Source organism: Chiloscyllium plagiosum, chromosome 2 (genome assembly GCF_004010195.1).
Source record: "Chiloscyllium plagiosum isolate BGI_BamShark_2017 chromosome 2, ASM401019v2, whole genome shotgun sequence".
NCBI lineage: Eukaryota > Metazoa > Chordata > Chondrichthyes > Orectolobiformes > Hemiscylliidae > Chiloscyllium > Chiloscyllium plagiosum.
This window is the reverse complement of record NC_057711.1, coordinates 111,308,443-111,323,448: the sequence shown is the minus strand read 5'-3', so window position 1 is coordinate 111,323,448 and position 15,006 is coordinate 111,308,443. Positions and strand designations below refer to the sequence as shown.

The 15,006-nt window shown below is 40.7% G+C and overlaps 1 protein-coding gene across 2 annotated transcripts in view; it reads right to left on the bottom strand.

The window, feature by feature from the left end:
• Positions 1–15,006, bottom strand: part of palm2akap2 (palm2 and akap2 fusion) — a 330,335-nt gene that overhangs the window by 62,426 nt on the left and 252,903 nt on the right. For both annotated transcript variants that reach the window (XM_043715729.1, XM_043715738.1), the window contains exons 6-7: positions 8,129–8,243; positions 2,709–2,730 (exon numbers count right to left, since the gene is read on the bottom strand). In XM_043715729.1, coding sequence (XP_043571664.1) covers positions 2,709–2,730; positions 8,129–8,243 — 137 coding nt within the window. The remainder of the gene's footprint in view (positions 1–2,708; positions 2,731–8,128; positions 8,244–15,006) is intronic.

Here is a 15,006-nt window from a genome sequence, read left to right as displayed (position 1 = left end):
AAGAAGTAGGCACGGAGGCGAAGGCGGCGGAAGAATTGTTCGATGTCACGCCGCGTGTTGAACTCATTAATCCGAGAGCGTAGGGGAATGAAGGTGAGGTCTCTGCTGAGGACTGATCTTTCAGTACTGCTGCTGCCAAGTTGCTGTTGATGGTGGACATTGAAATCCCCCCCAGAATACATTTTGCACCCTTGCTTCCCTCAGTGCTTCCTCCAAGTGCTTTTCAACATCATAATTCATCAGCCGAAGGAGGGCATTACGTGGTAATCAGCAGGAGATTTCCTTGCCCATGTTCAACCTAAAGCCATGAGATTTCATGGGGTTCAGTGTCAATGTTGAGGAATCCCAGGGTGACTCCCTCCTCACTGTATACCACTATGCTGCCACCTCTGCTGGTGGGACAGGACATATCCAGGGATGGTGATGGTGGTGTCTGGTTCATTGTCTGTAAGGGATGATTCCATGAGTACATGGAGTCAGTACATGGAGTATATCAGACTGTTGCTTGCGTAGTCTTTGAGATAGGTCTCCCAACTTCGGCACCAGCTCCCAGATGTTAGTAAGGAGACTTGGCAAGGTCAACAGGGTTCTGTCTGGTGTTGCCTTTTCTGATCATCAGTTTCATTTCTTTATTGAGACTTAGTAGCAAATGCATAGTACTAAGTTATCCTGGAACAGTATTTTAAGAGCAGTAAGACTAAGCTATTTTCTGGGTCTGTACATTGTTAAAGTGCAAGGTGGCCTTTAGTAGAGTGATGTGCTCTTCCTGTCAGATGTGGGATATTAGGGAGAATTTCAATATTCCTGATGACTATGTCTGCAAGAAATGTGTTTGATTGCAAATCCTATTGCATCACAATGATCGGTTGGAGCAGCAGTTAAAGGTAATGGGGAATTTACAGGAGCTAAGGAGTGTGATGGATGGTAGTTTCAGGAAGGGAGAAAAATCGCAAATACAGTCAGGTAGATGGGTTACCTTCAGGAAATGTGTGTGTGAGATTGGGAGAGGGTAGTGGGGAGCTGTAGACATTGGAACTGATGACATGGAAGAGCAAAAGATTGAGGTTCTGAGGACCGAATATAGGAAATTAAGCAGGAATTTAAAAAACAGGTCCTTGAGGGCAGTAATATCTAAATTACTCATGATGCCACGAGATAGTGAGCGTAGGAATAAGAGGATAGAGCAGATGAATACGTGACTGAGGAGCTGGTGCAGAAGAGAACGATTCATATTTTTGGATCATTCGAATCTCTTCTGGGGGAGAAGTGACATGTACAAGAAGAATGGGTTGCACCTGAATTGGAAGAGGACTAATATACTGGCAGGGTGATTTGCTCAGATGGTCAGGAGGATTTAAACCAGTTGGGATCCAGGAAGATAGTGAGGAAAGAAATCAGCTTGAGACTGGTGCAGTTGGAAAAAGGAGCAAGTCAAAGAGTCAGGGCAGATAGGAACAAAGCAGAGAATGAGTTAGGTCTGATAAATTAAACTACATTTATTTCAATGTAGGAGGCCTAACAAGTAAGGCCTATAAACTCAGGGAATGGTTGGGAAAATGGCACTGGGATAGCATTGCAATTATAGAGACATGGCTCAGGGATAGACAGGATTGGCAGTGTAATGTTCCAGGGTATCGATGCTATAGGAAGGATAGAAAGGGAGGCAAGAGAGTAGAGGGAGTGATGTTTTTCATTAGGGATAATGTCATGGCTGTACTTAGAGAAGATATTTCTGTGTTTACTATGGAAATGGATATGTAACTTGGGGAAATAAATAGTGACATATTAAAGCACGTCCATATTACAGAAGAGGATGTACTAGATGTCTTAAAGTGCATAAAGGTGGATGAAATCCCAGGATCTGATTAGGTGTACCCAAATATTTTGTGGGGAAGCTAGGTAAGAGATTGCTGAGACCCTTGCTGAGATATTTGGATCATTGATAGTCACAGTTGAGGTGCCAGGATGCTGGAGATTGGCTAATATGGTGCCACTATTTAAAAAAGGTGGTAAGGATAAGCCACCACCCCTCTCCCAGCTTCTCGTGTGTAAAATGCAACCCCAGAGCACAGAGGAGATTAAACCTCCTGCCACCAATACGTTACGTTATAAGAACATACGAAATGAGAGCAGCATTCGCCATCCAGCACCTTGAACTGTTCCACCACTCAAAGGCTGACCTTCTATATTACTCTAACTTTCCCGTATTAACCCATAGAACCTAATTCCCTTCGTGCACAGAAATCCATCAATCTCAGCCTTGAATATACTCAATAGCTGAGCATCACCATTCGAGAATTTCAAAGATTCACACATTTCTGATTATATTCTTACATCAAACCGAGAAGCAAAACAAATAAAACTGGTAAATGATACAAATTGGTCTGACTCGTCTTGTGTATTTCAAAACAAAGGTCAGTACTGACCAGTATTGGCTTTTCCCTCTGAGAAACATTGCAAGTAAGTTAGAGTGTACTTAGAGGAGTCTTTTAGCATTTTTAAAATTTTAGAATTGCTAATGCACAATAATAGGTTTTAGTCAGCAGCTCTTTTTTGATGCAGACTATTTCTCTTTAAGAGCGGTCATGTATAGGAGTGTTCACTCAGTGAAGGTGGCGCATGCAACTGCAGTCTTCATCTATGCCACAGAGAAGCAAACAGCCCTGCTAACCAGTCTATCTTAAACCCTGTATAAAATACGCACTTACCTCCATCAGGATTGGAGAAACCCTGTGAAGAAAAAAGAAAACATGAACATGCAAAACATTAATGCCAGACAAAACACAATGAATTGAGGGCACAGGGTCTGATTATAAGATTATCACCTGTGTAAATGCTGAGATTGAATTTCTAGGTTCTATTGCAAATATTATAAAGCACAATAACAGGACTCTTTATACAGACCTAAGCAGTCGAGCATCAGTGCGTAAAAGTCACATGATTGCATATTATCACTACGAATGCCAAGCACTCTGCTGCTTTTAAAAGGGAGCAAAGACTGACTGTTTTTTTTCTGAAGTAATGAATGGGAATGTACTGATTCTGAAATGATGGTGGCCTCCATCCATCAATTGACATTTAACACAAATTTGTGTGGCGTGTAGCTTTTAAAGAAATGTCATACAGTTGTTTTCATTCCTGCAGGGGAGCCATACTCAATTGTATTTTGGTGGGGCCCACTTGGTGAGGACGAAAGGTCATCGTTGAGCTCCAGGAACATTCTCTGTGACAACAATGGTGTGCCAATAGCTATTAACAAGGTCCTTTAAACACAAGGGCTTGAATACAAAAAAGGTGGAAGTCGTGCTGCAGCTCTCTGTACAGAACTCTGGTGAAACCCCGTTTGAAGCACTGTATTGAGTTCTGGATGCTGCTAGGAGTGCACTGGTCAGGGTGTAGCACAGAATAGTATGAGGAATCAACGGGATCAATTTGAGGGTATACTCTGGCCTTCTACTCCTTGAATATATTGCATCACAGGAACAATTTAACTCCCATGTTTAAGTTAATCAAAGGAGTTGATAGGTAGATAGAAAACATCAGTATTACTTCCTGTTGGAGCATACAGGAGGGTATCCTTACATTTAGAGACAGGCTGTTTCTAGATGATGCCAGGAAACAGTTCTTTAAAAAGGGAAGTTGAATCTGGAAGCATATCCCCAAAAGGCTGAAAACATTAGAACGGGGATTAGTAGGTTTTTGTTGCAGTAGAACCTAATAGGCTATGGGACCAAGGCAGGTATATGTGTGTTGCGATACAGATTATTCATACAAACATAGAAAATAAGAACAGGAATAGGCCATTCAGCCCTTTGTGCCTGTTACACCATTCTACATGATTGTGGCTGATCATCCCACTCAGTACTCTGTTCCCACTTTTGTCCCACACCCTTTGATCCTAAGAACCAAATTTCATTCCATCTTGTGCTCTGTTTCAATCCTTCAATTCAAGTCAAGCCTTTGCGGAGAATATTTGTGAGCCTGGAACCTTTTAAACTACATTTGATAAGATATTGATGAAAATATGTCTTAGTTCCATTTGACACACAACTTGCATTTATGGGTGGCATGGTGGCTCAGTGGTTATTACTGCTGCCTCACAGCACCAGGGATTTTGGTTCAATTCCAGCTTTAGACGACCGACTGCGTGGAGTTTGCACATTTTCTCTGTGTCTAAGTGGGTTCTTCAGTTTCCTCTGACAGTCCAATATGGTTTAGGTGGATTAGCCATGGGAAATGCAGGGTTACAGAGATAGGGCAGGGAATGGGTTTGGGTTGGATGCTGTTCACGGGGTCAGTGTGGACTCGATGAGCCAAATGGCCAGCATTCACATTGTAAGGATTCTGTGATTATATGGTACCTTTAATATAGTAAAACCGTTTAAGGCACTTTATAAATTGAACCACAGAAGGAGTCATTAAGACAGCTGCATGGTCAAAGAGGTGAGTTTTAAAGAACGGGTGGCATGGTGGCACAGTGGTTAGCACTGCTGCTTCACAGGACCAGAGACCCCGGTTCAAATCCCACCTCGGGCAACTGTCTGTGTGGAGTTTGCACATTCTCCCTGTGTCTGCGTGGGTTTCCTTTAGGTGCTCTGGTTTCCTCCCACAGTCCAAAGATGTGCAGGTTAGGTGAATTGGCCATGCTAAATTGCCCGTAGTGTTAGGTGAAGGGGTAAATGTAGGGGAATGGGTCTGGGTGGGTTGCTCTTCGGAGGGTCGGTGTGGACTTGTTGGGCCGAAGGGCCTGTTTCCACACTGTAAGTAATCTAATCTAAAAATAGATAGGGAGTAATTGGAGTAGAAAGAACAAAAATAACTTGGATCAACTGTATCTGAACTTGCAATAGAGGTTTTATAAGATACAGTTTGAAACAAAACTATGTGTGCTGTAAATATTCCTCACAGAATCATATTAAGCTTGAAACAGCTCCACAGATGCGGTCAGACCTGCTGAGTTTCTCCAACACTTTCTGTTTTTATTACAGATCTCCACCGTTCTTGATATTTTGCTTTTATGTTCGGGTCTAAGTCTTAAACACTGGTAGAGAAAATAACGTTCTTCCCAGTGTTGCTTCTGGTTCTTTAGCCAGTCACCTGAAATCTGGGCCCATGATTATTCTTCCCTCAGCAATGGTTTTTCTTTACTTACTCAATGGAAACCCTTCATGCTTTTGAAAACCACATTCAAATCTTGTCTTAGCCTTTACTGCTAATAACCTTGGGCATCTGCCAGGCCACTCCTTGCCTCATTTTGCCAGCTGCAGATGAGCTTTTAGAACATCTGTGCTTCTGTGAACCTAGCTTTATTGAGAAGCCCATTAATATCTAATATCAGATGCTACTTAGGCAGGACCTCCTTTAACCATGTGAGAAATGCGACTGCACTTTATTCTGAGTAATAACTGCAACAGTGCTATGGCAACAGGGCCCTTCCAGGCAGTTGACCCAGTTTTTAATTATCAGTAAAACCAAAACTGAGATGAGAACAGACTTTTTAACATAGTGAGTATAAATGTAATATTAATGATATTTTTAAGATATCAAGTCCCACCTCTTCCAGAGGTGAATCCTAACATGTCTGAGCAGATAGATTAAAAATACCCAGAACATTGAAAAAGAGAGCCTGTGGGACAGTGGGTTGTAGATGGGGAATTAAAAGATATAATGTTGCATTCTGTGAAAAAACTCATTATCATGAAAAGTATTATTGTTTTATATCTCACCAACTGGCTTGGGATCAATCTAACAACAAGTTCCTGTGATCTGGAAAACACTGCCTGAAAGGGTAGGATGGGGTACTGGAGTCTATAATCAAGAACGGGGTAATTAAACATCTCGAACATTTTCAATTAATCAGCAAGAATCAGCATGGATTCATGACAGGTAGGTCATACCTGACAAACCTCATTGAAGTTTTTGAAGAGGTTTTTAAAGTACACTGGAATAACTATGGATCTACGGTAAAGCATTTGGTAAAATCCCACCTGATAGAATAGTAAATAGGGTAAAAGCCTGTGGAAATGCTTGCAAAATACCGACAAGGCTGGGAATTGGTTGGAAGGCAGAAAGTAGAGATAATGAGTAGGTAGTCAAATTGGCAGGATGTGACCAGTAGTACAGGCATTTTGTGTCCTATCTCTGAGACAGGAGACCCAGGTTTGAGTCCCACTTCCTCCAGAGTGTGTAATAACATCTCTCTGAATAGGTTGATCAGAAAATATCTGTGACAAATGGTGTCCCACATGGATCTGTGTTAGGGCTGCAATTATTCACATTATTTATTCACATCTTTGATAGTAAGGTTATTTATCCAAAATTTCTGATGAATCAAAGTTAGGTGGTATTCTAGACCAAGTAGATGATGGCATAAATGTATAAAGGGCTACTGATATACTATGTGAGTGGGCAAAATCTGAGGCAGATGGAGTTCAGTGTAGTAGGTGTGAAGCAATCTATTTTAGACTGAAAATTGATAGATTCGGGTATTTTCTTGATGGTATGAAGTTAAATACAACAGATGTCCCAAAGATACTTGGGGTACCAGATACATAGATCTTTAAAATGCCACAAACAGGTGCAGTAAAGATCAAGGAAACTAATGAAATACTGGTCTTTATACATAGAGAACAGGAGTATAAAAGTGCTGAGGTTATTCTGAAGTTATACAAAACACTGCATAGACCCTACTTGTAACACTGTGAGCAGATCTGGGCACCACATCTTGGGAAGGATAAATTGGCTTTGGAGGGAGTACAACATATATTACAACAGTGATACTTGATCTTTCTCTGCACCTTCTCTGTAGCTGTAACACTGTATTTATTCTGCATTCTGTTCTCATACCCTCATGTACTTACTTAAGGTATGATTTGTCTGGTTAGCACGGAAAAAAATACTTTTCACTATATCTCAGTACATGTGATAATAATAAATCAAATCAAAAGCAGCATGGTGGCTGAGTAGATAGCACTGCTGCCTCACAGTGCCAGGTACCCAGGTTCAATTTGCCCTTGGACAACTGTCTGTGTGGAGTTTGCACATTCTCCTTGTGTCTGTGTGGGTTTCCTCTGGGTGCTTCCGTTTCATCCCACAGTCCAAAGATGTGTATGTTAGGTAGATTGGCCATGCTAAGTTGCCCACAGTGTCCAAGGGTTTGGAGGCTACGTCAATTAACCGTGGGAAATGAAGTGTTACAGGGATAGGGTAGCAGGGATGGATTTGGGTGGGATGCTGTTCAGAGTGTCGGTGTGGACTCAATGGATCGAATGACCTGCTTCATAATGTAGGGTTTCTATTCTATGATTATGAAGAGAGATTATACAAATTAGACCTGTTTTCTGTATAATTCAGAAAGTAAAGGGGTGAACTGATTGAAGTCTTCATGATATTAATAGGAATAAACAGGATAGAGAAAGAAAAACTATTTCCACTGGTTGGGGATTCCAGAACTGAAATATAGTCTAAACATTAAGGCCAAACTATTCAGGAGAGATGTTAGGAAGAACACCGACACACAAAAGTTGGTAGATGTCTGGAACTCCCTTCCACAAATGGCAATGGATGCTGGATCGGTTGTTAATTTTAAAACTGAGATAGATAATATTTTCCTAAGAAAAGGTATTAATAGAAAAGGGCCAGAATATGGAGTTAGCCCCCACAGATCAGCCATAATCTCATTGCATGGTGGACCAGGCTTACAGGGCGGAATGGCCTACTCCTGTTCCTATGTTCTTTCTTTTCTACTTGGATAATTGCTCTTCATTTCATTCCCATTTTTAATCTGTCATAATAGTCCTCCTCTGTACTGTTGGGATTAGAACCATATTATCACCAGGTGCCAAGAATGGTTCAGGAAAATGATTGGAATGATATCATGGGGTAATAATGCACTACCTGTGAAAACTCAAGACTTTCTCTTGGTAATTTGCAACTAATTCTCTAGCTCTTACAACGTGAATGCTCATGTATATATTTTACAGCAGGTAGTGCATTGTTATCTTCTTGCTTTTTAAAGGGATTTTCTACTTTTGATTTGAAAGGTGACTTGGTTCCAACTCAAACTTTCAGCTGCCAAATGTGTGTCCAAACTATCCAGTAAATAATGCTCTGCTTCCTTGATATCTACCTTCTGCAAGTCCTCGATAGATTTCTCAGCTTCCCGTAGCTTTTCCCGAAGGATTTGCTCTTTGGCAGCGATTTGGGATTCTTCTGTCTCTAGTTGTTCTATTTCCACCTCGAGTCTGAAAGAAACCAGAGGAATACATGATTGTATACATGCATTTTCCCAGCCCATTCTTGGATACAAGATCACTTCTGTCCCTCTTAAATTAAAGGCATTATGGTGTTACAGCCAGTGTTCCACCATATATACAATGCAGCTTTGCTCTCTGCTACCTTCACTATTCTTCCAATGCCCCCCCACCCCCCCAATATTTCCTTCCTTCATCCAGCTTTCTGACCTCTATTATAGCCATGTCCTAACTACTCCACTGTAATCTTCCCAAATGTGAAAACAGTGTATACTCTGACAAGCATCAGTTTGCTGTCCAGCCTAAGCCACGTCTTATGGTTACAACCTGGATTATTGAGGCTGGGAAAAGTATAAGTGCTCTTCGAGGTTCCGTGAGATCCTCTGGGCAAATGGCACTATTGCTTTGGTTCTTGTGTTTGACTAGCAATTAGACCTTCCTCAGCTACATTAGACAATTAGACCATAAGAAATAGGAACAAGAGTTGGCCTTATGGCTCCTCGAGCCTACTCTGCTATTCAAATGGATCATGGCTGATCTGACAACATTCCTCACATGTACTTGCCTGCTTTTTCCTCATGACCCCTGAATGCCTGACTGATCAAGAGTCTATCTATCTCAGCCTTAAATAAACACAAGGATTCTGTCCCCACTGTTCTCTGCGGTAAGGAGTTCCTAAGACTCATAACCCTTTGAGAGAAGAAATTCCTCCTCATTCTATCTGGTTGGCATGATCTAGTTGGACCGAAGGGTCTGTTTCCTTGCTGTACATCTCTGTGACTCAGTCTTAAATTTGTGCTCCTTTATTCTGAGACTATGTCCTCTGGTCCTAGATTCCCCCATGAGGGTAAACATCTTCTCAACATTTAGCCGATCAAAGACCTTAAAGACTCTTTTTGTTTCAATGCAATCACTTCTCATTCTTCTAATCTCTGGCGAATAGAGTCCCGACTTGTTTCACCTTTGCTCATGAGACAATTCCTCCATAAGGACTTTTGCCCGAAATGTCGACTTTCCTGCTCCTCAGATTCTGCCTGACCTGCTGTGCTTTTCCAGCACTACTCTAATCTCTTCTTTAAACTGTCACCAATGAAATGATATCTTTCCTAAAATAAAGGGACCAAAACTTCTCACAGTACTCCAGAAATGATGCACCAGCACCTCGCACAATTGTAGTAAGAATTCACTACTCTTATAATCCAACTCCCTTGAAATAAAGACCAATGTTTCGTTCGTCTTCCTGATTACCTGTTGCACCTCTGTGCTAGGGTTCTGTTTGTATTCCCCTTGCAACTTGCCTTTCCATTAATTTATGTGTTGTCCGCAAACTTGGCAACAGTGCTTTTGCTTCCTTCCTTGAAGTGACCCCTGTATCCACAGAATCATTTTCAGCAGTTTCAGTTACCTGCGGTTTCCCGTGGCCCGAACATGTAAAAGGGAACGTTTCAGAACTAGGGACCAGGAGGCTGTTGGGAAGATATCTTTCCCATATAAATGAATGGGTTCACTCCTATCCATGGTTTCGGCCTTCTGCGGTAGGTCCTGGAATATATCCACCGCCGGTATGGGGGTACTACTGTGTTGTAAACAGTTGTGGGCCCTGCCCTGTTCCTTGTGGAACTCCACTGGTTATAAGTTGCCAATATGAAAAAGAACCTCTTATTCCCACTTGTGGTTTCATCGATTAATTTATATCCGTGCTATTATACTATAGGGTGGCATGGTGCCTCAGTGGTTAGCACAGCAGCCTCACAGCGCCAGGGTCCCAGGTTCGATTCCAGCCGCGGGCGACTGTCTGTGTGGAGTTTGCACATTCTCCCCGTGTCTGCATGGGTTTTCTCTGGGTGCTTCGGTTTCCTCCCACAGTCCACAAATGTGCAGGTTAGGTGATTTGGCTATACTAAATTGCCCATAGTGCCAAAGGTGCATTAGTCAGAGGGAAATGGCTCTGGGTGGGTTGCTCTTTGGAGGCTCGGTGTGCACTGGTTGGGCCGAAGGGCCTGTTTCCACACTGTAGGGAATCTAATCTAATCTACCTCCAAGACTCTGAGCTCTTATGACTAAACCTTCTAGATACCTTCTGGAATTCCAAAGCCAACATATCTTCAGAATCCCCCCTGACCATTCTGGTTGAGATTTCCTTGAAAAACTCTAATAAATTAGTCAGACATGATGTCCCTTTCATGAAGCCATGTTGGCTGTGCTTGATTAGATTATAATTTCGTAAATATGCTGCTATTACTTCTTTAATAATTGATTCCACCATTTTTCCAACAATAGATGTTAGGCTAAGTGATCTATTGCTTCCTTCTTTTCTTGATTAGGTGTGTCACCTTGGCAACATGGACCACTGCTTCTTCTGACCTGTCTAGGCACATTATTACTCAATGTCCCCAAAATAGGTCAGGCCTCCCTCCAGGTTGTTGGAACACTGAAGACTACTTGGGACGGGCTAGAATGGGGGCAGGAAGGTGAAATCTAAATCTCGTAATCTTTAATATGCTGAGAGCAACGTTGCAGGAAATCCAGGTGTATTATACAACACCCGTCACTGTTTAAAAAGATAGGGCTGCTCATTTCAGATTGGAATGAAGATTTTCTTCTCACTGAGGGTGGTGACTCTGTGGAGCAATCTTTCTCAAAAGGCAGAGGAAGCCTTTTAAATGTTTTAAAATAAAGATGGATAGATTATTGATAAGCAAGGTGGCCAAAGGTTCTCAGAAGTAGGTGGGAATATGAAGTAATCAGATCAGCCATGATCTTATTGAATGGCAGTCCAGGTTCAAAGGGCTGAGTGGCATACTCTCCTCTTAACTCATATGTTTGTATATTCATTAAAATGTTGATGCACTGGGAATGAGCAGTAGATGCTTTTGCAGCTTTGCATCCTGGGCCCAGGTCCATTCTAGACTAATGGCATGAAGTTACCTTTCTCGGTTGCTAGATTTTGTCCAATCCTGACCCAGTCCCTCATGTCTAAAGGGGCCATATGGAGCCATGTAGACTATTGATGCAGAAACATTACAGTGGTCCCAATGCTCTCGTGAGATTGTTCAGCCGCATGAACCTTGATTGGGCTAATGGAGCTTTACTTAATTGAAGTGCAAAAGGCAAAAAAAAACAATAGGATGTTGGGGGGAATTGGAGTTCAGCAGGAGATCTGCAATTAAATCCATATATACAAATGTTACTGCTCGTGATGTGTTACTCCAGTGTTGACCTCTCCATAACAAACTCTCACTATTCGTCTCAATCTTGTTGTATACTGAATGACAGGAAGTTGCTGTTGCTTCACTAAAAACTTACTTCAGGAAGTTAAGTCATGCCTATCTTGGCCTGTGTACCCTTTTAATTAAGTGATAAACACTAATTATTGTTACCCAAACTCTTTCGTAATAAAAGTTATCTATTACATGTGTGAGGTCTCATTCCTTCAAATATTGATTGTTGGAGATTTAGAAGTTTTTACTTTCCTCTTTTTTCTCCTTCTAAAGCTAATCTAACTAACCACAGATGTTAATACATGCCTTGGTATTGCAACTCATCCACCCTGAATATTTTCAGTCCTCACACTAGGTGTAGCAATTAGGAAAATGCTGAGATCTTGGATACCTCTAAAAGCATCAAAATATCCCAAGGAAAATAAATAAACAAAATACTGAAGCATTGCTGACTTCTGATTTATTTTAGGAGCCAAAGGATTTGTACAAAGTCATTGGAGATTAATTCAGGTGGATGTGATTCCTTTCTGATGCTAGTAAAAGATTACCCTTTAGTTATCAGAACAATTAGAACCACTAAAGGTTATTCATGTCTCATCTATTCACTTGCTTCAAAAGAATAATTATATAAAATAGCAAAGGGCATGCTGACCACATTTTAGCACATGTCAATGCTAAACATTCACATTTCCTTTATAATCAATTAGCATATGAAACATGCCAGCAGTAACAAGTTACTTATTTAGTTAATAGAATTCCATAACTTCAGCTAATTTGACTCACTGTACATGATATCAAGAAATAGCTCAAGGTGTTGGATACAGCAAAGGCCAAGAGGTCAGATAACATTCCGGAATCTTATTGAAGACACTTATTGTATCCCTGGCCAGGCTATTCCAGTACAGCTATAACACTGGAATCTCCCTGACCATGTGGAACATTGTCCATGTATGTCCTGTATACAAAAGCAGGACAAATCTAACCCAGTCAATTAGTGCCCCATCAGTCTATTCTCGTCATCAGTAAAGTGATGGAGGGGGTCATCAACAGTGCAATAACACAGCATTTGTTTAGTAACAACTGACTCACTGACACCCAGTTTGGGTTTTGCCTGGGCTACTCAGCTCTGACCACATTACAGGATTTGCCCAAACATGAACAAAAGATCTGAATTCCAGAGGTGAGAGTAACTAACCTTAATACCAAGAGCGCAATTGACCAAATATGGCATCAAAGGAGCTCGAGTAAAACTGAATCCAATGAAATCTTGTGGAAAATTCTCTGCTGGTGGGAGGTCAAGAACAAGATAACACCAATTGAGAGTGGTTTGCAAAAGAATCAAAGATGGCAAGAGGAGAAACCATTTTAACCCAGCCAGTGGCTATGGATCTGGAATGCACTACCTGAGACGGTGCTAAGGGCAGATTCAATCATGACCTTCAAAAGAAATGATAATAATCTGAAGAGAAACAAATCGCAGGACTATGTGCATAAGTTGTGGATTGTGTCCAGCTGAGTATCTTGTCCTGAGCTCGCTAGCACAGGCCTGATAGGCTGAATGGCTACAACCATTCTATGATTCATATTATATAAAGCTTAACATTGAAGACAGAATCTAGCTGTGTTCAAATATGACAGTAGTTTCATATTCAACAAGGAAGTTCCAGAATGCATTCGAAGCCTGTCTGGTGTTTAACAAAACTCAGTAGAGTAGAATAAGATATAATGGCTTCTATGATTCATTCTATGATTCATATTATATAAAGCTTAACATTGAAGACAGAATCTAGCTGTGTTCAAATATGACAGTAGTTTCATATTCAACAAGGAAGTTCCAGAATGCATTCGAAGCCTGTCTGGTGTTTAACAAAACTCAGTAGAGTAGAATAAGATATAATGGCTGAATATCTTCCTGACATGCTAAGGGTTACTTCAGGCCAGTTGCATAGCTCATAAACCCTGCTAGAAAGTGAACATGTGTCAGGTGGAGTGGGAACCAGTTTTGGTTCAGTTACAAAGTCTTTACAGTAGATTGGCACACTGACCAGTCAATATCACAAATGAAGTGGTCACTGAATCCCTCAAGTCAATTGTCCGTGTGGTATTATCTGTGAGATCTTGAATTTCTGAGTAATGTAAATTTGTAATCTTTGAACTGAATCCAGTGGTAGGAGCTGAGTCATTGTACTGGTTCTGGGGATTTCAAATCTTGCTGAGGTTCTCTTCCTGTGTTTTTTTTTATCTAACATTTGGAAATTGGCTGATTAGAAGCAAGTCCCTTAAGGCTATCCTAATAAAACAACACTTGGTAAATAAGCTTAATAAAGGCTAGAGTTTTAACAAAATCAGGATGACTGCATTTGTATGTATACGTTGACATAAATTCAAATTGTGTTGAGTATTTCTTTGGATATATTTAATTTTCTAACATGTTCCTCATTGGAAGCATAGAATCAGAGAAGGCCCATTTTGTCTGTCAGTTTTGTAACAGGTAAGCATGTAGTCCACGGAACCTTGTTCTTTGTCATTTTTATTGATGCAATATGAAGTCTCTTTCCAGAGTGCACATTTTCTTACACACAAAATAGGTGAGGCAAGTAACATAAGCACTTTTAGGGAAAGCTAGATAAGCACAAAAGGAAGATAGGAATAGAGGATTGAGTTTATCAGAAAGAATTACTGAGAAAATAGATGTTATCAAAGGTACATTTTGTCCACAGTGTTCTGAAGGAGTCTTGATAGACTTGAAACATTAATTCAGTTTCTCTCTCCACAGATGCTGCCAGACCTGCTGAGTTTGTCCATCACTTTTTGTTTTTTTCCAGCATCTGCAGTATTTTGCTTTAGCTTTAGGGGTTTGAGTTTGCAGGGTTAGATAAGGGAGGGTGCAAAGAGTTAATATGGAGTGTAAGAACCTGAATTGATCAGTTGGGCTACACTCTGTTTCTATGCTGTAACATTCTATGGCATTCCATATAAAAACAATTTATTTCCTGTCAAACTGCTTTGTGAAGCACAGTCTGGCTAAAGTGTGGATGATTCTTTCACTGTGAGGGATGCTTTTGAGATAACAGCAATAACAAAACAATGGTTACTTCTTCAACAGAATATGTATGTAAGCAAATAACCTTTGTAAACTGAAAGATTTTTTTTCAAATTATATAATTATTACCATTCAAATCAAATAATTTGGAGGCAGGCAGAGGTTTTAGAAATATCTTCTACAATTTCTCTGATGTACTGAGAGCAGGATAGTCAAAGACTAACAATGTTTCAATGTGTTTAAAGAGACAGGATGATCTACTGTTTTCTTATTCATTTACAGATTTTGATTGTTGTTGGCACGGCTGACATTTATTGCCTCTCTGTAATAAGCCTTGAATGAGGTTGTGGCAGAAATGTTCCTAAAATCAAACAAGAGGCCTTGTTTCCCAGACAGAATAGAGATTGGGCAAGAAAGGCAGATTTCCTTTAGTGAAGGACATTAACAAACTGCTGGGGATTTTATGGCAATCATGTGATCACCATTACTA